Here is a 27,138-nt window from a genome sequence, read left to right as displayed (position 1 = left end):
TGGGTCCCTGCAAGATCTCCAGGGTGGCAGTGCCATGCAGCCGGGGGAGTCAGGGTCTCCGGGCGAGCGGCAGAGTCAGGAGGCTGGATGTGGTGGACGGCAGAGTAAATAAACATAAGGCTATACATAAAGCTAAACATTTATTACTTAAAGAAGTGGAGACATAGACAAACATAGAGAGAGAAAAGAAACACATGTGCACACAGTAAGAGACGGACAGAAAAGAGAGAGACCAAGATAGCTACGAGGTCAGAAGTGGCTGGGGTGGGCATGGTTAGTTCTTAAAGTGACAGCAGAAGAATAACATACAGAGCCTTTAACAGTGCCACCATCTTGGAATCAACTATTCAAGCAAAGGAACTTGGCGCAGTATAGGGAGGAGTCAGTTCACATTCAAACCATAATATTCTCCAGGCCCTTGTTTCCTATCTGTGATAGAAAAATGAAATACTATACTTGATTCATGCAGCTGTGAGTTTTAAGTGTACTGAAGCTCATATGATATGATACATAAAACCTGGGTTGTAGTCATTTTTGGATTGATGCCACCTCTCATTGTACTTGCTACTAATGTCTTGTCTTTCCCTTCATCTTTCTTGGCACTCAGGTACAAGAGCAGGGCATGAGACTTGCAACAGATACCTGGGATTAGTGACTTGTGTCTTTGGTAGAAATCATGTTGAGAAAGAGGCTGGGGACAGAACGGGAGGGCAGTTTAGATGAGCAACAATGGAGGCCAGATGTGGCGGGGCTGGGTAGCTTATTTTAGTGTGTTTGGAAAGTAGGACATCTATAGCAGAGGAATCTGCTATAGTGGCTCTCAGAGTCCTATAGATTCCTCCTTCTGCCTCTACTGCCTCCAGCTGGCTAAGGAGTTGACCCTCCCCTTTATCAGCTGCAACATTCAGGGAAGAAGGCCCTGTATCTCATCTGGTCAATGTAGTGGAGCTGACCATGTTGATGGAAGATGCAGGTTTGCCACCCTCAGAATGTGAGCATTAGAGATCTGACTTCACCCCTCATCTACCACATGGTGGCCTGGGCAGGAGAGATATGCCCTCCCCCCTCCTCCTCACAGCTGAGATGAGTAGGAGAGCTGGCCCTGAGTTCAAAAGACCTGGAAAGCTGCCCCTGCCTCTCATCTGCTACTGGACACAAGAGAGCAGGCCCTTCACCTTATCAGGGCAATACAGTAGAGTGGACTCTGATGGTGCATGAAAGCAGGAGGATTAACCCCGCCACTTGCTCAAGCTGCAAGTGGTGAACTAATTAGGGCAATGTGGGAGACCTCACCCTGTTAGTGAAAACAAGGGACAGATGGTGGATTGCAACTACCCAGGCCCAGAACCGGGGTTATGAGTTGACCCACTCCAAGATCCACACCATCTGTGATCTGGTGGAGCATGTGAAAGGGGCTGCTCCTACAGGCTCAAAGCTGTAGGATCTTTATGACACAGGGCCATAACATGATATCCAAGAAGAATCCCGGTGAGGGCCCAGCATCCACAGCATAGCAGAAACCAAAGGCCTATAGCCAGACCAATTGAAAGACCCCCCCGGAGTAGAGAGACTCTCACTCAAGTCTCAGGAACTCATGAGATGTCCTTGCTGCAATCACACAAGATTTATTGACAGGAACCAGCACTCTGGGGCCGAGACTCATATCCCATACAGGGGTAGAGGAGTTCGACCCCGAGTAGCTGGGAGAAGGGGTATTTAAGGGAAGAAACCATAACCCAAAGGGGTAGGGAGAGCATCATTGGGAAATTCCAAAAATACTAGTGAAAATCACAAGGGGGTAACTCCCTGTTTCTCAAGATTGTTCTCAAGGTTATAATCTGGGAATCACTGAACCGGCTAACCTAGATTTTTGGCTCTACTCTTTTTGCAAATTTTTTGGGCTCTATTCTTCCTGGTCCTTCACAATGACTCTTTACAGTGAACAAGATATGAGTAAAAAGGTTTACCACCAGACTCACTGTGTCACACTACAGCTTCTGTGAAAAGATTTTGTTTTGTTTTCTTTTTCCTCTTTAATTTTATTTTGATGGGGAGGTAGCAAGGGCAGAGGGTTGATATAAAGGGATGGGGAAATGATTGGAATCTAGATGCTTGATGTGAAAGACACAAAAAATGAATAAAAAGAAAGTTAAAAAAAATCTTGTAGATGTGGCAACCACATAACAATAGATAGTGATGTTCTGATGAAGTGAAGTTCTCCTAACACTGGAGTGATGGGAGTGGTCAGAGTGAGTGAAGGTAATTGGGATCAGAGAAGTTATGGGGGTAGTAGATTGAGGTTGATGAACAGTTTATGGTTTCTGCCTGATGTCATGTGGTTCCCACGGTATACTAAATGTGGTGAAGAATTCCTGTTGGCCAGAAGTCATTGCTCAAAGCATCTAGTGGTGTGATCAGGGTAGAAGAGGAACATCTAGAAGGGGCTTCCCAGGAGAGTGGGAAGTGAGGAGTTGTGATGTGACAGCATAGGTAGTCAGGTGGCCCATTGTTAGGGTTGGTTTTAATTTTTAATTTCACACATTCTGAAATCACCTGAGAAAAGTCTCTATGTATATCTGTGAGGGATTGTATTGATTATTGTGGTTGGTGTCAGAAGTCCTGCCCACTGTTGGCAGCACCATTTCCTTCACTTGCTATTCTGGGCATTATGCATATAGACAGGGTCAAGGAACTAGTATACATGTATTAATAATACATTGCTCTGTGCTCTTGAATTTAGATAAATTATGACTAGTTCTATTGAGCTCCTGCAGTCTTGACTTCCCTACAGTGATGAATTTTATCCTCAAATTTTGAGCCAAATAAACTCATTCTTCTTTAATGGTATTTGTTAGGTTATGTTATCATAGCAGCAGTGAAAGAGTCTAATACTTCATCTGTCAAGCACCCATTCTTCACTTTATTTATTAGGTGTTAGAAGGATCATCCTTCTGCAAGGCTTGTAGTACAGAATATCTTGGAATGGCTTTTAAGAGATATGTTTTAACTCAAAGAATGTTGTGCTTCAAGAAGAGGGACAAAATTGGTAAGCAAGGACTCTGCATTCTTTGACAGATCATAACGTTTTAATAAATTCATACTAAACTAGAGAATTTATTCCCAGTCTTGGTTAAAATGTGCCAGAAATAGAAGACAATGTCTGTACAGTGCAGTGTATCAAAAGAAAGTTAATGACAAGGTGGATACATGGGAATCAGCCAAAAGCATGATTCTAGATAGCAGGGAATACTCAAGTGCTCTCCATCTTTGGTAAGAGAGAGATTCTCTTTCTTTTCCTTCCTCTTTATTTTCCTCTTTCCGTTTCTTCTTCTCTCTCTTCCCCTTCTCTCTCCTCATTCCCACCCCATTCCAAATTAATTTAGAAAACAAAACAAAATTTGTAAACCGTAGAGAAGAGCCAACCTAAATGTGCCTGACTGACAACTTTAAGAGAATGAAGAGATTTTTTTTTGTCACTTGTAATTCAATTACAGAACAACACTGTACCTGCAAAATTTAATAATCAGTCATAAGGACTTGAACAAACGCTCCACAAACCACTTATTTGAGGTAATGTGTTGCTGAGTTAGATTTTTATGTGCTCTGCCTAATAGGAATGGGTATGAATCTGTGAAGTTCAAACTATTTTGCAGTACAGACACTAGCAATGCTACCAACCAGAGATATACCCCCAAGAAAAACTTCAGGTATGAAATAGAAGTAGTTTAAAGGGGAAATCACAGTTGCCACAAGGAATTCTACTGGCAGGATGGGTCTTCCTGAACATATTGTACCTAAGTAATGTCATCATGAGTCATAGTTGCTGGACAAGTAACTTTAGCCTTTGTTGTTTGCCCTGCTTGGTTTTATTCTTGCTGTTGTCTAGTTTGTCTTTTGTTTTCTTTCATGACTCCATTTTCAAATGAGAATATTTATTGTGCCACTTTATATTAGAAATGTCTGATTCATTTTCTAATTTCATAAATCCTCACAGTTACGAGATAGGCTTGCTTCTCAAAAGAGGCTTTGATCTGAACATTTGAACAACGGTAAAGATGTTAAGACTTACAAATGTATTTTGTGAGTTTGCACTCTGAACCATAACTTCTCAGTTTGAAAGCTCTGATTGTTGGTCCAACAGGGCACATTTCTTCTCTTTTGCCCATTGCCATTTTCTCCTGGCTTGAAGATTAGGGAATCACCCATTTGCGCAATAACTATTGCAGCCATCTCTAAAATGTAATTGAAACGAGTCTTGGTGTCCTCCAAATGATGATAGCTCCATAAACCGATTAAAAAGACTTTAATAAAACTGTCTCAAATAATTATCCATGATCCCCAAAAGAAATTAGGACGATTTTTCTCTCCTGTGGTCCTACAAAGCAGGAAGGCCTGCTTCTATCTGTATGATATTTCATCTTCTCTTTTCCTTTTCTCTCAGACCATCCATGTGGCTATTGTCTGTGCAGGATACAACGCCAGCAGGGATGTTGTCACCTTGGTCAAGTCGGTCCTCTTTCACAGGTAAGAACAGTCTTTGCTTGTACTCCTGTGAATTTGTGTATCCCTGACCACCTGCACAATGCCTTGGACAATGCTATAGAAGAGTGTGCTTTTTGACCCATTTAGACTGCCGTGAAAGTGTATTTTTTCTCCAAAATATGAGGAAGGATGTTGCATTAACAATGCTTAATCGCAGGTATTTAGTGTTGCCAAGCCATGCTTAGATTTGTAACTTTTAGAACTATGGGAGCCTCCAAGGACATCCCAACTTAGATGCTTCAGTTTCTGCTACCTCACAGTTCTTTTTCTATATTCCTGTTGTCGGATTATGTTGTGATCTGCACCACGTCCCATCTAAAATTCATATTAAAGTTTTAACCCTTAGTACTTTGAAATAAGACTGTTTGTAGATAAAGTTTTTAAAAGATAGGATTAAATTAAAGTAGGTACACTATGGTGGACCCTAATCGAATATGACTAGTGTTAAAAATATAAGATTAGTACAGACACATTCAGAAGGAAGACTGTAAAGTACCTAGGCAAGGAACTTGACTTCACTGGCTTCAGCCTTCCATCTCCTAGAACTGTGGCAAACTGAATTTCTGTTACAGCTAGTCAGTTGTTTCAATTTGCTATGGCACTTGGTTATTATAAAATATTACCCCAGGTTGACGTGCCCATTCTCTGGGTACTTCTGACTGTCAGAAATCCTTCTTTATGTAAGACTAAAGGTAATATCTGGTAGCCCTTGTGGATCTCCATTAGATCAGTTTGGTTCTTTTCCACTTGGAAGTAGGGATACCTCTGAGGCATCATCTTTTCTCTATGCTTCTGCTTTCTTATGGACCTTTCTTCCTTCCCTTTGATATTCAAGTTTATTACCTGGAAATATTTGAGGTCACATCTAGAACTGAGTCTGAAGTTCCAGGCAATGCCCTGTTCTGACTTCTCATCAGAGATTTGGATAAAGTTCATCTCTAGTTACAACCCATAATAGAGACAGAAATGCCTATGAGATGGTTGAGTCAGGATCCTGAACATTCTCTGTAGTAGGAACCTGTTAAGAATAATTCTCAGTTCACCCGAGTAGAGAACACAGCATAGTCACTCAAATTCACCACCTAGATCTATCAACACTGCAAGAATGTGGATATAGCTTTTCTCCCACCTTCTGTCTCAGTTTCCCAACCATTCCTTCTGTCTGTGGTAGCATGCAGTGCTCCCTCTTGGAGATATGACAGGTTGTGTCTTTGTTTCCCATTAAGCTCTGGCCCACTAGTTTGTAACCTGCATATACCATTCTTGATTCCCAGATTTCTGTTCTTTATATCCATCCTCTCTTACTCAAGAATGGTGTTTCAGAAAGGAATGTCTGATCTTGCAGAATCTATTCATGATCTATTCTATCAGTGTTAAAGAGGCTAGAACTTTATTATCCCAATAGTCAGACAATCAGGCACCAATACATTCTTCATAATGTTTTCTTCTTGTGTCTGTGGTGCTGTTATGCTTTGCCACTCTGGCCTGTTTTTAGCTCCCTACTTTCTCTGTCATATGTCCTGTCAACCCATTCCTTCCCTAATCCCAAGCCATCAGTTGTCTTCTTACCTTTAAGATTCCACACTGGCACTAACTATAACAGAATGCCTCCTTACAACTCTCAGTGTGTGTTTAATCACCTAGTTTATAGCCCACAATACCCTGCCTACATTTTTATCATACTTATTATGGTATAGTATGAAGTATAGAATACAGAGATATTCTACTGTTTACCTATTCAACAAACACTGCTGTCATTATCTCCCTACACCAAATTCTGTTCTAAATGTTGTCAGGATACTAATGTGCCCCGTTCTGTGCCTGCTGAAGGAAGGTGCTGTTGTAAACCCCTCTTTCACAGACAATACAACTGAGGACCAAGATGGTTAAGCCATTGCTCAGGATCACATGTCCAGGATATAGACAGAGTCAAATTTAATGTCAGTCTTTTGACTTCTGAGTCTTTACTCAGAAGCAAGGAGTTTCCTGCTTTTAATATCATTACCATCATTTTACTTTTCATCATCATTTTATGTTGGAGGTGTAGATATCATTGTTGTAATGTCATCATTATCTTTCTCGCCATAAGATTTGTACTTGTGAGGTGCCAAATATTGCATACACAAAGAATTTAAAAGCCTGGGCATCCAGGTTTCTAGTAAAGTTTAGTGTCACCATTGAGTAGTTGTTAGTCCATCAGTTCTAGTCTTGGCCCTGCCAATATCTAGGATCCATGATGTTCTTTTGATTTTTCTAGAGAGTTGTTCTTTTATCCTTTATCTAGTAAAGTGCTTTATTAAGCTATCTGTGAATCTTCCCATATTATTGAAGCCATTTTGCCTCCTCCAATTAAAGAACGCTCTGACCCCATATCCCTAGTGCCGGAATTCTCTCTGAAATAGTTATGTGTCAACGATTCACAGAGGACTACCAGTGCCATCACTGGCTCTTTTCTTTGTGTAAAGTTGATGTTGTGTTGTAAACCTAATAAATAAAGATTATTTGTGTTCCACTGGCCTTTTGTATTTTTAATGAAAACAATCCTTGGATTGCCTTGTGGGATTTTTGGCACTTTCCTTGCAAGATAAGAAAGTGAGGCAGGAGGGAAAGCAATGGTTTACTCATCTTTAATTTCTGCAATGCTGGCTCCAAAGCAACAGAGAAACCCTGTCTTGAAAGACCCCCGCAGCTCCCAAAAATGGCAGGTTATCGTAGCAGAACATAATCATAAGAAGTTAATTATAACAACATCCTGAAACAACGATGTAGTTGGAAGGTGGTTATAACAAGGTATAAATAACAATAAGAAGTCATAGCAAGGTAGTCATAGATAGTCTAGTAATTTTTTTCTTTGAAACAAAGGCATGGTTGATGTTTCCTGGAATAGGCTGTACAGAATCATTTGTAGTTAAGGTTGGTGGATCATAGCCCAATCCTTGAGAAATAGAGGTTTAATTATAAACAGGAATGGACCTATTTTGTTTTTATTATAGAATGAGTTTTAAGCCTAAAATGGAGACAGGCTGATTCACCATTTATCAGAGTCAAGAAGGAAATGCTGTAGAAAGATTTATAACTCATTTCCACTTTTCCTTGTATTGATTACTTTTCATATTACAACAAAAGGCTTGGGATAGATCAGTTTAAGGAAGGAAGGATTTATTCTGTATTATGTTCAAAAGCATACATTACAACCAACTCTTCTTCTGATTCTGGTTTCTGGCACTTTTTACTCATCACATAGTTGTAAGAAAATACCCTAACAAAATCTACCTAAGAAATGAATAGTTTATTATGGCTTGAAGTTGCCGAAAAATCCTAGGGGATGCCTTTCATCATGAAGGGGAAGGCAGGTGCACAAGCAAAACATGAACAGCAAGTGAGCTTAAGTTCTAAAAACTCATATTTACTCTTAGTCACTTACTTCAGCAAAACGCTACCCCTAAAGGTCCTACCACAACAGTGCCACCAGTTGGGGCCCAAGTATTCAAGCACATAAGGGGCATTTTATATTCAAGCCACTGAAGCCCCCAGAATCTTTGCCTTTGTGTCATACTATCACGAGCTGTCTTGTAAGGGCTGGTCATCGTAGACAGTTGAGTGACCACAAGGCTTTTACCCACGACAAAAGGGGCAAGCTTGTATCCTCAGTGAAGCTCCAGATGACTTTGGCATGCAAACATAGCCTTATTTTGGAAAAGAACAAGTAGAAAACACAAATGTCTTTGAGTTACTGGGGAAGTATGTTGACAGCCATCCACAACTGCTTAAGACATGGCCTGCTGTCATTGTGTTTCTGCATTAATGATGGTATGTCAAGTTGGAAGATGCAATGATTGAAGCAATTATTAAATATGTCCTACTTTAGATTCTTAGAATCCAGATTTCCTCATAACAGATGTGAGAATTGGATCTTGCCTTCTGTGGTGCTTGGTTGTTTACACTCTGAAATGCAGAGGTTGACGGAGATGTCCTCTCTCTCTTGCATCTCTAAAATCCTCATCAAAAAGCACTATGGAGCTACATGCCTGATTTATTTCCAGAGTGGCTTGTGACACTGTCCCACATCATCAGCTTGGAAAGGGGTGATTTTGCAACAAGATTCAAATCCGTTAATGCTTTTTTGGAATTCTCCTTTTTATTCCACAGGCGGAACCCTCTGCATTTCCACCTCATTGCTGATTCTATTGCGGAGCAGATCCTGGCTACGCTCTTCCAAACCTGGATGGTACCTGCAGTGCGTGTGGACTTCTATAATGCTGATGAGCTCAAGGTATGGAAAGGAAGAAGTGAGAAAGGGAGAAGAGTTTCTCTTATCTGTTGCAACTGGGAACCTCTGTTGTGCATAATTATTGGACTATAATAAGAACACAGACCTCATCTCCTAGTAGGACATGTTCAGGTTGTAACTCTTCTTACCTGAATTTATCATTAAGCAATGTATTAGCAAAACTGACCTTCTAACACACAATCCACTTTGGTCTGGGCAATTCTAGATACCAAGGAACTCCATAGAAGCTGATGTTCACTGACCTCGGTTTGTATCTAAACATGATCTGTGGTACCATAGTAGATAATCATTTCGTTGTTTACTGAGGTGAACATTTTGAAGTTCACTCACCTCAGGATCTATCTGAATATGGTCCCTGGTACAATGGTAGATAATCATTCTGTTGTTCACTGAGGTGAACATTGACCTTAGAGTGACAGATCTTGCCTTAACTGTATGTACTGTTACCTGCTGATCACAAAACACACATCAACCACCTACCCATGGTGGCCTGGGTCTTTAGGGACAGAAATGTTACAATCCTAAGTTTGGGGGTAGGAGTTTCTGATGAAAGGATATATGCTTATGCCTCAAGAAGAATTGCTGAATAAATACTGCATTACAAACTTTTCAACTAATAAAATTCATGTGGACATCTGATTCCTTTGCTTCAAGTTCTTCTTTAGTGCCACCTGCATGATATTTGGGATTGTGGTCTAAAGACCACTGACTGATTAGGGCTCCCAAGTCCACTTCTTATCTATCTCTACTTGAAGCTGCAAAACAATCACACACCAGTTAAGAATTAGGGATAATAAAAAGGGTTATTTATTTGAGGGGAAAAATTTACAGATCACTATCCCAAACAACAGTCCTCTCATTGCAAACAGGAAGAGTCTAGTCGCCAGAAAGGGAGCCAGAACCAAGAGAGAGATCGCCAGGTTCCCACTGCTTTTTAAGGTATAAGATACCAGTAGGCTGTTATCTTAAAGGCTATTGGCTGAAGGAGCGTAAGGAGCTCCCACAGCATCTACTCATTGCCATAAACTCCCTAACACTTAACCATAACTATTAGAAGATACCTAATATGTAGCTTCTCTCCAGTGTTGCACTCCTTTGCATATTCTGTTCCCTCTATCAAACTTTCTCTCCTAATATCTTGTCACAATCTCACCCATCCTTTTATACTCAGTGGCACTGGTTTCCTTTCTCTTTTCCAAGAAAGAGCAAGAAACTTTCTGTCCACTTGTCTTTCAGCATTTTGTCTAGTCTGTGTTTCTTAGACCTCATGCAGCCAAAGGTATCTAGCTATAAATGCATCATAACACAAAATGTAAACTTACTTAAAACATGGTAAGTTGTGTTTGTATGTATTACATTTTTTAAAATTTTTTCTTATTTTTTTGTAAAACACTTGCATAAATCTTGAGCATGTAATATGCAAATGACCATATTGTGTCACAGTGTTAAAATGATGAGCCTGCCATTGGAGTCTAGTAGTACCTCTTTAATGAAGTAAGAAGATCAGAACATGCCTTCTTTTTTTATTTTTCTGATAGGTGGGGCATGGTAGGTGTCCCATATACTAGGAGGTTTAGCATACTGCTATTGTTAGAGGAACTTATAGCTTTGAAGGAAACCACTGACTTTCTATTCTAAGCATTTTGGGAAGGACCAGATACCTAGTGCCAGATACCTGGGACTGATTCTGGAAAATAGATTCTTTTTAGAGCCACAAAACCATTATAATTTTATTTCAAAGTAATAACATTTTAAATAGATTGATCATGTTGATGCAGGCTAGAATTTCTGATTTTCACGTATTTTAGGCTCTGAGGTTGATCAAGATGTTTTGCATTTGGTGATTCTCATAATTTGTGTGTCATTCCAATCTATTCTGAGGTAAAATTGATCAACACATAAGAACATAAAGGCAAAAACAAAATTTAGCAAATTGCTGTACTAATTAAAGTGAAAAGCAAATCACTCTGTCTCCCAGGGTCTAGTACAAGCATCAAGGAGAAATATAAAGAGAGAGGAGAAACAGAGCCTCTGCCTCCACACTTATTACTCCATTTTCCTGTCCCAGTCATGAAGCCACCCAGGTTTGTTTAAAACATAAAAGAAGTCAGGTTGGATGGCATGGGCCTGTGTTCCCAGAAAATGAGGAGGCTGGGGCAGAAGAATCATTATCTCCAAGCCAATCTGAATGATTTAGTGAAAGTCAGTCTCAAAAATTATAATAAAATAATGGGACAGCAAATTCTAAGTTTTAATTTCAAATATTTGTTTTCCACAGACAAACTACATGATTGGGTCTGAGCCATGGCTAACTTACTTGTCAAATGGGCTTAGATAATTGTCTGAAGGTCAGAGGGTTTAAGGTTGCTCAAAATGGTTGACAGCAACTAGGGCCACACATCCTGACCCACAGTGTGGTTGCTTGGTCCCTTTGATGTTAAGATGGCCAAAGGTCAGGAAATTCAAGCATACTTATGCTTCTTATTTTGAATTAGGAGTTTGACCTAGGGAATGACTGCCTTCAGGATACTTGGTCTAGTGTGGGTTCACTGCCTAAACAACAAAACGGTTTTCTCATAGATTAATGGCTTGATGGATCAAAGTATTGAAGCAAATAACTGTTCTAGTTGTCCTTTTTATCATGTTAAAACAGTCTTTTGTCTTCTTCCCCCTGTTGTATTGGGGTATAAAAGTTTATGGAAAATTAAACACAAGTGAATTTCAGTATTCACTGAAACTCCCTTCCAGTACCATCTTATGTTTTCCCTTTTTATTATTTTTACTTGTATCTTCATACTTTTTACTTGTGTTTTCTAATGCCCATGTCCCTAACTTTGTAAGTGGTATACTTGTCAAAGCTGGTTTCTGACAATTCCCTGTCCTTTTGCTGAGGCTGTGCTATTGGGGAAAACTGCCTAATTCATCCTTACCTTGAAGATTCTCTGTTCTGTGCATTTGTCGGATTACATGTTTTCCGTGAAACTTGCCAAAGACTGTATTTTCATACCATCCTCTGATAAGTTGCTTGTGATATTTTGAGGATGATTCCCACAGACTCATTTTTTCTGAATAATTGGCCAACAGTTGGCGGAACTGTTTGGCGTGAATTTGGCTGTGTGTCCTTGTTGGAGGAGATGTGTCACTGAAGAATGCTTTTGTTGTGCCCAAGATACTGATCCCCCAAAAAGAAAATCCATGGAATGGGATTCTGATGTGAAACACGAATGTTTCTAATATATAAATTCTAGTTTGAACAATACCTGCAGTATAACAACCAAGTGGATGAGGGAAGGGCCTGGCCTGGGGAAGGGGAGAACTTTTAAAGGGGAAACGCCATAGTCGGGAGAGTTCCTGTCCTGTCATGTTAGAACTGGGTAAGGAGGGCACAGGGTTCCAGAAACTACCTGTACCTTGTTAAATTTTATGACCCTGCTCCTTAGCTCCTTAATTGTCAATTTTCAGGATATTCGTACAAATTGCAGAACATTTCTGGAGCTGAGATCTCCACTCCCCCCACTCATTATATGGCTTAAAATGAATCCTCTAATAGAGTTTGCAAAGTCAGCGTCTCACACTCTGAAGTTTCAAATGCCCGCAGTTTTAACTCCCTATACCTTGTAGTTTTTTTCTTAAGGTTTGAGCTCTCAGTTACTACTCCAGTGCCATGAATACCTGTCTATGGCCCTCCTCCCTGACATGATCTCAAGGAATGTTAACACCCTGAAACTGTAAACTTCAAATAAACTCTTGGTCATGGTGTCTTATCACAATATTTGAAATGTAGCTAAGAATCATTTAATATCTGTTTGTTCCCTGGATTTTGTCCCTGTTTTGTGCCTAATTAGGTACCTGGTTAAGAAAATATTTGCTATATAACTGATACATAGTACATTCAGAACTCTTTTGTTAATTTTATTTTTAGTCCTGGGGATTTAACATAGGGCCCTCCCAAGTGCTAGGCATGCACTGTACTACTGAGCTATATTCCCTCTCCTTCATTTCACATTTTGTTTTCAGAGTACCTCACTAAATTTCTCTGGCTAGTCTGGAACCTCTGATTATCTTTCCCCTGCCTTCTAGGAATTGCGATTATGGGCCTGGGTCACAATGTACAGCTCTAACACTGGGTTCTTTAAAACAAAAAGGCAATATTTATCTTTGATCTCAAAAGAGGGTAACAACATTTCTGAGTATGATTTGGGGTCTGTGTGGGCAGTCAGATATCTGCCTGCCTGTGGCTTTGTAATAGTGATTGTGTGTGCACCAGCCTATCCACCAGCCCATAATTTCAATAGTAGCCCTGGGACCAGTAAGTAAGCATTTATCTCTTTCTCTCCCCCCTTCTTCCTTTCTCTCCCTTACTCCCTCCTTCCTTTCCTCCCTTCCTTTCCCCTTTCTTTTTTTGTTTGTTGAGACAGGGTTTCTTTGTAGGTTTGAAGCTTGCCTTGGAACTAGCTCTTGTGGACCAGGCTGGCCTTGAACTCACAGTGATCTGCCTGCATCTGCCTCCCACATGCTGGGATTAAAGGTGTCTGCCCCTATCACCTAGCATTTTCTCTCTTTTGACTATTCCATGTTTCTTTTTCAGGCAGTGTCTCATTATGTAGTCAGCATTGGCTTCGAACTTATCATGTAAGCCTGTGCTAGTTTTAACTCATTATGAAACCAGAATGATTATTTTTCTATGAAAAGTATCAGGAACAGAGCACATTCATATGTCACACTTTCGATGATATCTGGGAAGGAGGAAAACAGATGTGAGATGTGCTTTGCAGTTTTGTTCAACAAGTATGTCATATGGCACATCTGTAGACACAAGTAAGCATCCCCTTTTATGGCTGGCTCTAAGAAATTACTTTGTACAGCTCTTGGAAACGGCATTTCCCAGAATCACTCCTGTGGGCCCCTTATTATGTCTGTTAGTGTGGAAGATAGAGTATGAGGGAATAGGAAATTTATGAGGGATGGGTACATGATTAAAAACAAACTGTAGGAAGCCCAGCATGGACTTCTTTCCATAATGATCAATTTGTGTGGATTTGCAAGTAGGAGTCTCAGGTTTCCCCATCTCTGAGGCCTGTAGAATGCTCCTCCCTCTTCTGGTCTCCAGGACTGGACTTTCTGTGCCCTGAGCTGTGCTCAAAGCTTAGAGCTCGGAGCCTCTGGAGAATGGGATTTATTTTGATACAGAGCTTTGTAGATGGCTGCACACTGTCACTCAGTTCTCATGACAACTCTCTGGGCTTGAGAGTGAAGTTTGATTACTTCCATCTCACATATAATTCATAAACCTACAACCCCACCCTGAATATTATTTGCCTAAGATCAGACAACTGATAAATGCTAAAGCTGATATTTGACTTTTCCCTTTTGAATGAGATAATATGAAATAGGAAGTTACATAATTTACTAGACACAGATGGAGTTTTAATCTGAAGGAAAAGTCTGTAGCCATTAGAAAATAATGATACCCTTGCTCAGTGCACGTGAATTGTTCTCATTTTGGGTCCCTGGGCTCATGAACTGCTTCTAAGGTCTATTCCCTTTAGAGTGAATGTTTTGTTTCTAGTGTTCTCCCTACTGCTCCTCTGCTCCCACAATTTTATGGGCTTAGTTCTAGTACCCCCATTATATGGATAAACACTGATGACAACTTATACTGGAGAGGTTGTGGGGAAAAGAGAACACTTCTGCATTGCTGATGGGAATGCAAACTGGTACAACCTCTTTGGATTATCAGTGTGGCGATTTTTCAGAAAATTAGGAAACTACCTTTCTCACAACCCAGTATGCCACTTTTGGGTATATAAAAGGATGCTCAATTGTGCCATAAGGGCATGTGCTCAACTATGTTCATAGCAGCATTGTTTGTCATAGCCAGAACCTAGAAACAACCTGAATGCCCCTCCACCGAAGAATGGATAAGGAAAATGTGGTACATTTACACAATGGAGTACTTACTACACAGCAGAAAAAAATAATGACATCTTGAATTTACAGGAAAAATGGATGGAGCTAGAAAACATCATTTTGAGTGAGGTAACACAGACACAGAAAGACAATTATCACATGTACTCACTCATAGGTGGTTTTTAAACATAAAGCAAGAAAGCCAGCCTACAAACCACAATCCCAGAGAATTTAAACAACAATGAGGACACTAAGCGAGATTTACATAGATCTAATCTACATGGGAAGTAGAAAAAGACAAGATCTCCTGAGTAAATTGGGTGCTTGGGGACCTTGGAGGAGGGTTGAGGGGAGAGGCAGGGAGGGTAACAGAAAAATGTAAAGCTCAATAAAAATAAAAATAAAACAACTCCAAATCTTAGCTGAACACTTTGGAGTCATGTAATAGTGGTTCTAATCCCAAAACTGTCTTAACTCCACTTTGTTGAATCTGTCTGTGTTCTCATTTCTTATGTAGCCTAAGATATAAGTCTGCTTAGACAAAGGTTTCCAAAACTTTTGAAGCTGTTTCTTTTCAGACTATCCCTAAAGAACAAAGGAATTAAGCATGAAGCCTCCATTTAAAGGCCTGCTGAGAACAGACCTTCCTGCTAGGGATAAACGTGACCTACTCTAGTGATGCTGCTGAGGTTTGGGGTGGCCCAGTGGCTGTCATCTAAGGAAACTAAATGATCATCACTGTAGACAGTTTGCTCTAAACAAAACAGTTCTTGCCAGCTTTCAGACAAGGCCCTGTGTGTCTGCTAGACTTTTATCTTGCCCCATCTGGCCCAGAAAGTCATCCTCACGCCACCACTTAGGACCTCTGATGCTGAGTTCATAAAGGGAAGTGGCTGAGGCAGTGGCTGTTTCCTGACTCACCTGTTTGGTGGGGAGTCTTAATTTATCTCCTTTTCTCTTAGCCCTGATGCCTGCTCATTACCCATGTTACAAAGGTTATGAAGTCCAACTCCAGATAGTGGTTACAGAAAATGTTGACAGTTGACTCTGCAGATTAATACTCCACTCATCTCTAATTGTCTTTGTGCTGCTTTCTGTGAAAAGAGAGGAAGTTTTCTCCTTAGATAGCTATAATCTCTCTGACCCCTGTGGGTCTTCAGGAAGAACACTTCTATTGTTCCTCTCCATGGAACCATTAAGTGAAAATCTGCCTACCCTCTCTATCCTATGAAGATAAACTCCTGAGTATGGAATTTTCAATTGCCGCGAAAGAAGCAAACATAGATTTTATATGTTGAAGGAGACCTGATATTCATAGGTTTTATAAAAAATGAGGCCTAGAAAGGCAAGCAAGGTATCCAAGATCTCCTTAATGATTATATCTAACATAGACCTTTTCCCCAAAGTTGGATATAATATAGAGGTTCCACACTGGCAGTGGTTTGCTTTAGTTAATGTGACTAGATATCCCTGATTGCCTGGGCAGTTCCATGTCCTTTGGAGGCTCTGATCTGTAAGATGTCCAACAGAGGTCCCAGAGGGGAAATATGACGTGTGGTTTCTTGATACATGCTAAAGTAACCAGAGTGACACAGCACTTAAGTCTGTCAGTGCATAGCTGTAGCTCCCTTTAGAGTGATGACTCAGTGCATTTAAATCATACCATATACTAGGTAGCACAGTGCTTGGAACACAGTGGGCACTTACCTTTCCTCACATGGCTGTCGTTCACATGCAGATAGACTCTCATCAGGACAGTTCAGCTTATAATATTTCACCTTTACAGTAATGCTAAAGCATTGTGCATAGAGTGAAGTGTACCTAAGATTTAAAATGGGTCTTTCACTGACTAATGTCATGTAACAGATTCCTCCTATAATGCAAGAGAGAGCTGTAGTACTCAGTTAGCCCTGTTCTACTAGAGGAAACAGCCACAGTTATATTGCTCAGCTGTGATTTCTGGGTCCAATGCATTAAATCATTTTCTGATTTGCAACATTTTTGATTTAAAATAGCATAATCAAGACAAAACCTCACCGGAAGTCAAGAAACATCTGTTTTTGAAGATAATTATTATTTTTTCATCACTTCTACTTCCAGCGTGATTTCTGACCTCTCAAAAAGGCTTGGTTGTCAGAATAATTCATAGGATTTAATTCCTTCCCCTCATTCTTTGTCTTATTCTTTCCAGAATGTTTAAATACATGCAGGACCAGGAAAGGTACCATTAACTCATGCTCAGTGTTATGTATCTGGTTCTTGGATTAATGATCCAGTTTCTGAAAAACAGTCTGATTCCCATACCAATAGTACGTCTCTAAACCTTGTCAAAGAGACATAGGGCAAGGTCACAGGCTATACAGGCTGTGCATAGACAAGAGCTGTAACTCAAAAGTATATGTATTTTATGTGTAGAAGATCAGTCACTGGATGCTATATTCTTCATGTGTATAATTATGTAGCTAGACAGCATAAATGTCATCCGCCTTAGAAAGCAATATTTTTTTGTCAGGTCTTCCCTTCAATTTAGATTTGGAAAATTTTATTCTTCTATCTCACACTTTTTTCTTTCCTTTGTTTTGAAACAGTGTCTTGCTTTTAGCCCTGCCTGGCCTTAAACTAACTGCCTATGCAAACCAATTGGACATCAAAATGACAGACATCCACCTGCCTCTATGCTTCTGAACCCCAAGTGCTGCAACTGAGGGCATATTCCACTAAATTGAGATATATCAAACCATCTTTATAAATGGGTCTTAATGAATCACGGACTCTTCATTAGGGTCCTCTGTTATAGCCTCGTATTTTCAAGTATTTCATTTTTGATTAGCTCATCTTTGAATGCTTCCAGAAATTTGAGATAATTTTCTTCCAAAGTATCTTTGTCACATTTAGTAATTCTCACAGACTTGTTTGCCTCGGGCTTCATCTTTCTGATTGTGTGTTATCCTGAATGAGGTTACACAGACTCAGAAAGTTGAACATGGATGTACTCACTTATAAGCCTAGGACCAAATTAGACCATCTGAATGTGGATAAGAGTTTTATGGATAGAGTAGCCTGTAAGGCCACTGACAGTGCCACCAGTGTATATCTCCCTGCTGCTTGTACTGACTTTTTGGAACCCATTCTCTTTGGATGGATACCTTGCTTAGTCTGGATATAGTGGGAAAGGCCTTTGTCCTTCCTTGGAGTAATGTGCCTTGCTCTCTAGGGGAGTGGATGAGGAGTGAGGTGGGGTGGGAGAGTATAAAGAGTGGGAAGGGGCAAGGAAGTGAGAACTGGTATTGGTATATATAATTTAAAAAGATAGTTTGTTTTCTTTTTTAAAAAATAAAATAAATAAATAAATGAAAATAGAAAATAAAAAAGAAACTGAAAAAAAAGATATGTACATGAAAATTCATAGCTAAATATTGTACCTGTCTTTATATCTTCGCTTCTGGATGAAGCATAGGTTCGAAGAAGCACAGCTTATGTGGTGGCAGTTTTCACCACCAATATGGTTATAGCAAAGAACTAAAACCTAGGAGAGGTTTAAAAATATAATCAAGGTCAGCAACTATCAATCTCCATATACACTATGCAGAGGATGAATGGATTTTTAAATGTTTATGACAAATATATATTGTTGTTATGTCCCAGGACACACAAAATGCCTCATTAAATTTCTGGCCAACAATGCTGCTAGTGTCCTGGACCTGACTCCAGTGGAGGAAAATGACCCAATTAAAACAGGGAAAGTAACAGTATCTTCATAAACTTTTATTTAATTCAGAAGGAAAAAAATGAAAATGGTGGCTATGTTGCAACCAGTACATGGACTTTGAACTCTTAAGTTTCTAGAATTCACCTAGAACTACCAATGGAGATGTGTTAACATCCTTTGATGCTCATTATTCAGAACCAAAGACAATGATGAATGAAAGTAGTTTTCAATTCAGTAATTGAAACATGAGAGCAATGGTGTGACCCAAGGAAAGTAGAAAGGAAATAAAGTCAGCAGCAAATGTCTAGGAAGTAAGAAAAATAAAGGCATGACAGGTAAAGGAATTAATTTAAAAGCAGGGAAATGCCCGATCTTGTTGTGATTGAATAACAATGTAGAAAATGCTAATAAAGAAAACAATTTCTGAGATGGAGGATGTCTCTCTCTCCATACATACATACATACACACACACACCACACAAACATTAGTCAGTCATGTACTTCATCATGTAGCACTAAGTGGACTAACTTGTTTATCTTGACAGTGAGTTTTGGGAATGAGTACTGTTAGGATTCTATTTTCAAATGAAAAACCTGGGCCCAGAGTTTTCTTGATCAAGGCTTCATAACTATGAAGTGCCAGAAAGGGACCTCATTCTTCCCTGCAAAGTCTGTGCTGCTTTGTTAAAGTGAAGTTGTATTTACCTAGAAGAATGTTTGCATCTTCTCAGTCTTTATCAAGAAAGCTGGTCCATTTTTACAATGGACAGTATTCAACAGAGAACAGCACTACTGGTCACAGTATAGAGAGTAGATGATGGCTGAGAGCTCAATCTTACAACAATGTGACACCTATAGCACACCATCTCCATCCAAGGCTTGGTGAATATTGCTAAAGAGAGCATGGAAGGAGAAAAAGCCAAAAGTTGGAAAGGAGTCCTGCAAAAGTGTCTTCTAGACATGACATGGTCATTGTATATGAACTCGCCTAGCAGTGCTTGCTTGATTAAGACCTGCACATGATCAAGCCAGCCAATATTCCATTTAGGAACAAGGGAGGAGATCACAAGGGCCCACTCCTCCCTGAGAGCTATTGGTAGATAATGACTGCTGTGAGATGGTCAGCTCTAGGTATTCAGCGAAGGGATGGGTTCTTAGCAGATAAACGAAGAATGAAATAATTTTCTTCACATTCTCTAAACTTACTGTTTTGTTCTAAATGGTTCCTTAAGAGAAGGTCCTGAACCGCCTTGGTTAGAAGCTCCCTCTGCAGATGTCTCTTTTGTCAGGAGACACCTGATAGGTGATAGGCTAACAGCTGCTGTGACAAGACATGTAACAGATATGAAATGTAATAGAGGAATCAGATCTCGCTCCCTCACTGTGAGTTCTAGTACAAGGTACAAGCAGGTGGGCACTCTGATAGAAAAGTTGGAGAAACTGACACAGAAAAAGTTTTCTTAGAAAGACGATAGTTATGTTTGCTGTCTAGATTTCCTTCACAGGTGTTCAGTAGTATAAGTGTGAGTAACATACTACCCACTGCAGAGTAAGATGCTCATGCTTTATGTATTTTGTTACCTCTGAAGTAATGGTGTATACCTAATGAACACAGTGCCTCAGAGGAACAGATGAAGGAGACCTGGGGAAGGGTAGTCAATGAAATGCTTGCCTGACTTGGATTACTAGGATGAATAATGCATGTAATAAACTGAGTATGGTGTCACATACTTATAATCCCAGCACTAGGAAGACAGAAATAGGAATATACCTATGGCAACCATCTATGTATGCACACTTGTGCGTGCACACATGCACGCGCGCACACACACACAAATTGTGACAACTGAGAACATCTCAATGCTTTGCCAATAGTCATTCTCAAATTGGAATCTTAAAACATTGGGGTGACCCTGTTGCCCACCAAGTGCTGACTACTGTGACTTCAGAGCAGATAGAATGACAAACTCAAAACACTAAACTCAGAGAGCAGAAAGCAGATTATGTCCTTTGATAAATCCAGTTACATGAAGCACAGTGTTGATTGCAATTGGGTCCATCCCCACTGTACTCCAGAGTGATTTCTGTTCATGCCCTTTAGCCCAGCTGGCTACCCCAGGACCAGATTCCCTTTGTTTTCTAATTGAAGTATGGGAAGTAAGCCAAGAGTTCCCAGAGACAGCTTTAGACAGAAGACTTGGGAAACACTCCAGGCTTTTGAGCCCTTATTCCGTGTCACCAGTTTGATTCCGGAGGAAGGCCTGCCTGGGTGTCAGAATGTACTTCTTTGATGAAAAACAAAGCCGATTTATTCTATTTCCCTCATTTCTCCCAGAGTTTTCAGGCACAGTGTTATCAGGAAAGTTCTCCACCTTATAACAGTGATTTTATGGAAGATCAGAAGGGTTTTATTCTGCTGCTTACTGGCTATGTAAATTGGGTCTATAGTGTTTTAAAACACATTGTCCTCCATGATAGAGGGAGATTTGAACACCTTCCTTGCCCTTTTCTCACAATTATTTCCAGAAGAATTTGCCAACCCCAATTGTGACACATGTGCTATGAGTATTTATTATTATTGCTATTTTAGGGTCATTTTTTAAAGATGGACACGTTCACAATCTGATCTGATAAATATCCTTTTGTATGCAGTACTTCCTTGGCAAAAAACTCATTTGAGATATTTTCATTGGATTTAACCACTAACCAAAGTTGAATTCAAGAACCCCATTGGATTTTAAATCTGTTCACTACTGGATAAATAATGTGTTTGAAGAGAAAATAGCAAGCAGTGATTAACATCTTATTCTCAGGCATAACAGTCCTGCTGAAACTGCCCTTTTTTATACCCTATTATTATCAGTACGGTGTTATTACTTAATGTACATTGTGTTCCAGAGGATACTCATTGCATTTACGTTACATATACGTAATACATAAGCCCTACCCTTAAAAACCAGCCATTATAACCAAGGACAGGAAATCACAGTAGCTAACAGATATTGCAAGTGATATACATTCTGTGCTTGTTCATTGTAATCAGGCCTTTTATTCCACTTGTTACCTACTATACTTGGGATATGCTCAAGTATCCCAGTACTTCAGAATTAATTATCAGTGACTGTTTGTGTGTGTGCCGTTTCTGGCACTCTGCTCAGTACTTCCCTACATAGCATCTTAGTTGTAGATCTCATGGAATAAGGTGGTGCCTCTGTGTGTCTCAGATGTAGTGCCTAAGAGTCACTACTCCAGAAATATGTTTTCAGGGCTCATTTCATTATTCAATGTGCTTCCACATAAAGATTGCTTTGAATATTACAGAGAATTTAAAAATACAAACTATATAGTAACTTGACAATATTTGTGGGAAAATAAAACAAGAGCAAAGCCCAATCATTTACAGTTTATAAAGCTACATCATTAATTTGTTCTTTCTTTTCCAAATTGGGAGTTAGGGCTGATATGTCAAGTCATTTACCCAGTTGTGGCCTTCAGGCATGGTTGAATAGAAGAATCGCTTTAATAACTCAAAACAGTACACCTCAAGGTGGTTCTGGGAGTTGGCTCTATTTGCTCTTCCCTATGAACCACACCAAGTTGCAATACTAGACACAACTTCTAGATACTCAAATTTAGTTTTTTTCTTTGGCTCATGTGGTTCCAGGACAGAGCTGGCTAGTCCTGGGTTTTGGTTCCAACTGATTTTCAACCTCACCTATAGAGGAATCTCCAAACTTCATTTCACATGTGCTCCAGGTCGTCAGCCACTGTTCAGATGCACACACTGGGGAAGTCTAGGTAGCAAAGGTCACCATGGCATACTGGGTAGGTAGTGAAGAACAGACTTTAGAACCATTTATAATTTGGATTTGGTTGCTTTCTTGATGCTTTGGTTTTTATAGTTTCCATAATAAAATTTTACTAGCTTCTTTATGATCCTGCATTTGGAGACATGATTGTATTTAGAAAAAAATAGTGACTATTAGTAATATTTGCTATTACCTTGAGGACAGTGCTCATTTATGCCAAAATACAAGCTATGAGTTTCACATTTACTGATTTGATTTCCCATCTCCAATCTCATGCTCCATCCCAAGAATTGTAATAGTACTAATAACTTATTTATTGCGTTTACTTCTCAGTGCTCTTTTGAACATCTTATTTGAATCAGTTTCCTCAAGTATTAAGAGCTTCACAGTATTGCACATATGACTTTTCCAACCCAGCTCCAGTAATTCTTTATAATTCTGTAATTTCTTTGGCATATGCTTCAGGATTATCAGGTAGAAGGGAAGGTAATATGTGTAAGTTGCTTCATAATAGTGTCTCTTACATAGCGTTCTACCAATGTGACCTTACTGTTCACATAAGTACAATAATACCTTCTTGTTTCTAGTTGGTTTCCTGAGACCTAGAAATACTCTACCTTTACTATTCTTCTTTGTCATATAATATTGGGCAGCACGTGAATTATTAGCTAGATAATCACTTGAAGAATTAAGTGAACTCTTTTTACATCTTTATTTATTTATTGGACAGGTAGACCCTTGTCATGGTACAGATATGGAAGTCAGAGGACAAACTGGGAATTGAATTGGTTCTCTTTTAATTATGTAAGTCTAGAGAATGAATTTAGGTCTTCAGCCTTGGCAGCAAGCACCTTTATCCATAAGGCCATCTCATGGCCCAAAGAACCAGGTCATTAGGAATCCAATTTCATTGTTTTTATTTGATCAAATACTCAAGTGAAGTGAAGGAACAATGGAATTATTTTATTCTATGTATTATCTCTATTCTTTTCCCCCATTTTATTGTGCTAGGGATGGGATTGAGATCTGAGCTATACCCCTAGCTATGTTTTATTATTGTATTCTCTAAGGATGATATTATTTACCTTTCTACACTCTCATGGATGGTAAATTCTACATCTAGGCAGCTAGCTATCCTCAATTTCTGGTTTCTTTGACAACCATCATATAAATGGTAAGGACCTTTTATGAAGGGTGAGTGTCATTATCATAATAGTAGCCTGGAGCAAAATTTCAATGTCAGGATTAAACTAATTGAAATTATAGTAAGTTTTTTGGTAAATGTTAGTTGGGTATCTTACGTAAGCAGAGTGAAGATATCTTCTTTCCATGACTAACCAGTGAAGAGGATCATTTCCACAGTTAGCCAGAAGAAATTCAGCCTGTCAATCTTTTTACCACATGAGAGAGGTTTGTTTCCATGTCTTTAGGAAGAAAACAATATTAAAACAACCATAAATTAACCAAGTTGCTCTTTGGGTTCTTATCCCTTAATCCTCTCATGTGTCTAGAGTTCACCTACCTGAACTCTAAAGACTCCTTTAGATAGGAGTCTTGTGAAGTGAGCTGAGGGAGAATAAAGGAGTGCAGAGAGAGTCCGTGCCAGACTCCTCTGATGAAGCTCAGGACAGAGAAAGGTGCTTTCTTATGAACCGACCTGGTGATTAAATCCAGAATGGCAAGCAGTAATGGGCTGTAACTTTGATGTGTCTTCTTCCCCTCCTCTTCCTGTCTGAGTCTAGGCTGGTGTAGTGTCATCTAACAGACATCAGTCCTCAGCTTCTTTTTGAAGTGATTGCTCCTCTCATAAAGAGTTAGTTTTCCCATTAATTAAATCACTACTATCTGCCATTAGATTTTAATATCAAACCCTGGAAACAACTGATCTTTTTTCCACCTCCATACAAAACATAGTGTGCTCTTGTTAAGAATGTGTGTGATAGGGTACATTGATGGTAAAAGAAACACAGGCCTTATTTTCCTTTTTCATTACATTTAATGTAGGTTAATTCTCTTCATTAATTTTAAGAGTTAAATATAATTTTAAAAGTGTGTATGCATGTGTACCATAATCACATACATATTAATACACAATCTATTTGTTCACTAGGCAACTATCTCTTAGAAAATTAAATATGAATACAAGATAAAGTTTTCATTTGGGCAGGCAATTTGATCAGTGTGTTTTCTCTGTTGGCCACACTCTTATCACCTGATCACATGTCAGGTCTTCCCTCGCAGGCTTATACACTCTCATGATTAAAGTCAGTTCTGCTATAGACTGGTCACAGTCTGTGTGGCTAGCCTAGAACTAGAACCATGTCCTGGAAGTTCTATATCACTCCAGGCAAGACATCATCCCCAGTGTTAAAGGCCTTACAAAATACTTGTAGGTCTCCTGAAACTATCAGTTTTCCCTTCAAGTAGAATCCCAGAGCCTCAGACTTATAAACCACTGGATATTTAGTTGAAAACATGAGTGCATCTAGTTTGACAATTCATAACTCATGGTAGGAAAGGCACTCAGTAAATGGTGGATTTATTTCTTTGGACATTATTTTGTTTTTGAGGCAAGGTCTCTTGTAGGCCAGGTTGACCTCAAGCTCATTGTGTAACTGAGGATTTCCTCGAACTTTGGGTCTTCTGACTCCAATCCTCCAATGCTGGGATTGCAGGAATGCTTCTGGTGTAGGCATGGTGCTAGGTGAACATCAAGCCTAGAGCTTCCTACATGCTAGGCAGGCAGTCTGCTAAATGAACTGAGTCCTTGTCCTTTTAGCCAGCACGGTTTGTGTAGTTGCATTGTTTCACTTGGAAACTATTTGCAGAGTGCTCACCCTGTGCACAACCCTGTTTTAAGTATACACATATAAATGGATACTGGCAGTATACTAAGAACTACAGCTTCTAAAAAAAAAAATAAGTTTACATGATGCAGGAGCTAATGGAATGTTTTTCCTCAGTGCAATGAAAAATCTACTAGTTGAGAAGGCACCAATATTTTAAGAAATTAAATGGCTGCAACAGTTCAATTCACAAATCAGAACTCCGGGTGCTGAGCCAAGCTGCATTTTAGAATGTGAAGTGCTGAAGAGTGTGCAAGCAGTCAGTGAATGCCCCAGTGGCCAGTCCCCCTTGAACTCCCCAGATCTAAACAGAAGATGCTTCTGATGCTGTGATGAAAGGAAGGGACTCTGCACAGATAGGAGGGGGGAATCTCCCCTTGTAGGTAGGTCTGGGATCCTGTTCCTCTGTGCTTACTGGGCCTCTCTCCTTATAGGCTGACTTGTAGTCACAGGAGGTGGTTTGCTAGTTAGTAGGTTTCTATGACTTTTTAAGTGGAATTCAGAAAGTCTGATCACACATTAAATAAGTTTCCCATGATGCTTTATTACCTATAAAGACCAGCTTTGAGGTCCCTCAAAGTTTCTTTCAAACATGCTGATGTTGGGACATTCAATTCAGTTCAGTTTTACAGTTAATGTTGGTTTTTAAGAACCTCACCAAAACCTTGGCTACTTATATATAAACAGGATTTCTAAATTTCAAATGTCACAGAGATGTGGAAGCAACTCCCAAGCTTGTCTCAACACAGTCTTTTATTAATCTCTAGAAAAATCTTCTCTCTCTGAAAAATGTGGAGCTACTGAGTACCAGTCTCAGCACTTTCCCAGGGCTCAAAGCAGGACTTCTACAGCAAGGGAAAACTGACTGGGGAAAGGGGTCTGAGGGGTGGAATAAACTGACTGACTCAAGCATGTTCCTCCTACAAGTTTTTTTATTCCTTGTGTGAAGAAGAAGAAAAGGGCCATTTTCCACAAAGCTTTCAGTTTATACAGGCATACAAACAAGTTAGCAATTCCATAGGTAGCAATATAGTATCAAACATGCATTTCTTAGAATCACAAATCTAGTGGATCTGAGATGCCTTATGTCTCAGATGGGGTGTCTTTTTGAAGTTCCCTGGCAGATATAGGGAGGAGTAATTAACAATGGGACTTTAAATCAATCACTGCAGAATTCTAAGAAGTTTTCATGCACTAATTACATTTCTTAAGTGTAACTAGAAGTTTCTGATTAACAGCAGCACTGTTATGTTCCTGAGCAATTCAGCTTTCTTACCTGGTGTCTGGGCTTGGGAGGAATGCAGGGTGCTTGATTTGCATTACTGTCTAACTGCCTGAATTAAAAAGGAGCCTCTTCCCAATCCTCCCCTTCTCCCTTCTCTCTCCCCATGTCCCCTTCCCCCATCCTCGTGCTCCCAACTTTTGCCCGGTGATCTTGTCTACTTCCAATATCCAGAAGGATAACTATATGTTTTTCTTTGAGTTCACCTTCTTATTTAGCTTCTCTAGGATCACAAATTATAGGCTCAATGTCCTTTGTTTATGACTAGAATCTACTTATGAGTGAGTACATACCATATTCATCTTTTTGGGTCTGGGTTATCTCACTCAGTAAAGTGTTTTTTGTTTCCTTCCATTTACATGCAAAATTCAAGATGTCATTGTTTTTTACCGCTGAGTAAAACTCTAATGTGTATATGTGTCACCCCTTCTTTATCCATTCTTCTATTGAGGGGCACCTAGGTTGTTTCCAGGTTCTGACTATTGCAAATAGTGCTGCTATAAACATAGTTGAACAAATGCTTTTGTAGTATGATTGGGCATCTCTTGGGTATATTCCCAAGAGTGAAATTGCTGGATCCTGATAATGGCACTGGGTTTTGATTCTACTGCATGTACTGGTTTTTTGGGAGCCTAGTCTGTTTGGATGCACACCTTCCTAGACCTGGATGAAGAGGGGAGGGCCTTTGACTTCCCACAGGGCAGGGCACCCTGACTTCTCTTAGGTTTGGAGAGGGAGGGAAGGAGGAA

The 27,138-nt window shown here is 39.7% G+C and overlaps 1 protein-coding gene across 9 annotated transcripts in view; it reads left to right on the top strand.

The window, feature by feature from the left end:
• The window catches only part of Large1 (LARGE xylosyl- and glucuronyltransferase 1), a 439,219-nt gene that overhangs the window by 237,018 nt on the left and 175,063 nt on the right, over nt 1-27,138 (top strand). For all 9 annotated transcript variants that reach the window (XM_048438254.3, XM_087900594.1, XM_048438256.3 and 6 more), the window contains 2 exons: nt 4,442-4,524; nt 8,692-8,815. In XM_048438254.3, the coding sequence (XP_048294211.3) occupies nt 4,442-4,524; nt 8,692-8,815 (207 nt within the window). The remainder of the gene's footprint in view (nt 1-4,441; nt 4,525-8,691; nt 8,816-27,138) is intronic.

Source organism: Myodes glareolus, chromosome 22 (assembly GCF_982192425.1).
Source record: "Myodes glareolus chromosome 22, mMyoGla1.1, whole genome shotgun sequence".
Taxonomy (NCBI): domain Eukaryota; kingdom Metazoa; phylum Chordata; class Mammalia; order Rodentia; family Cricetidae; genus Myodes; species Myodes glareolus.
This window is presented reverse-complemented; position numbering and strand designations above follow the sequence as displayed.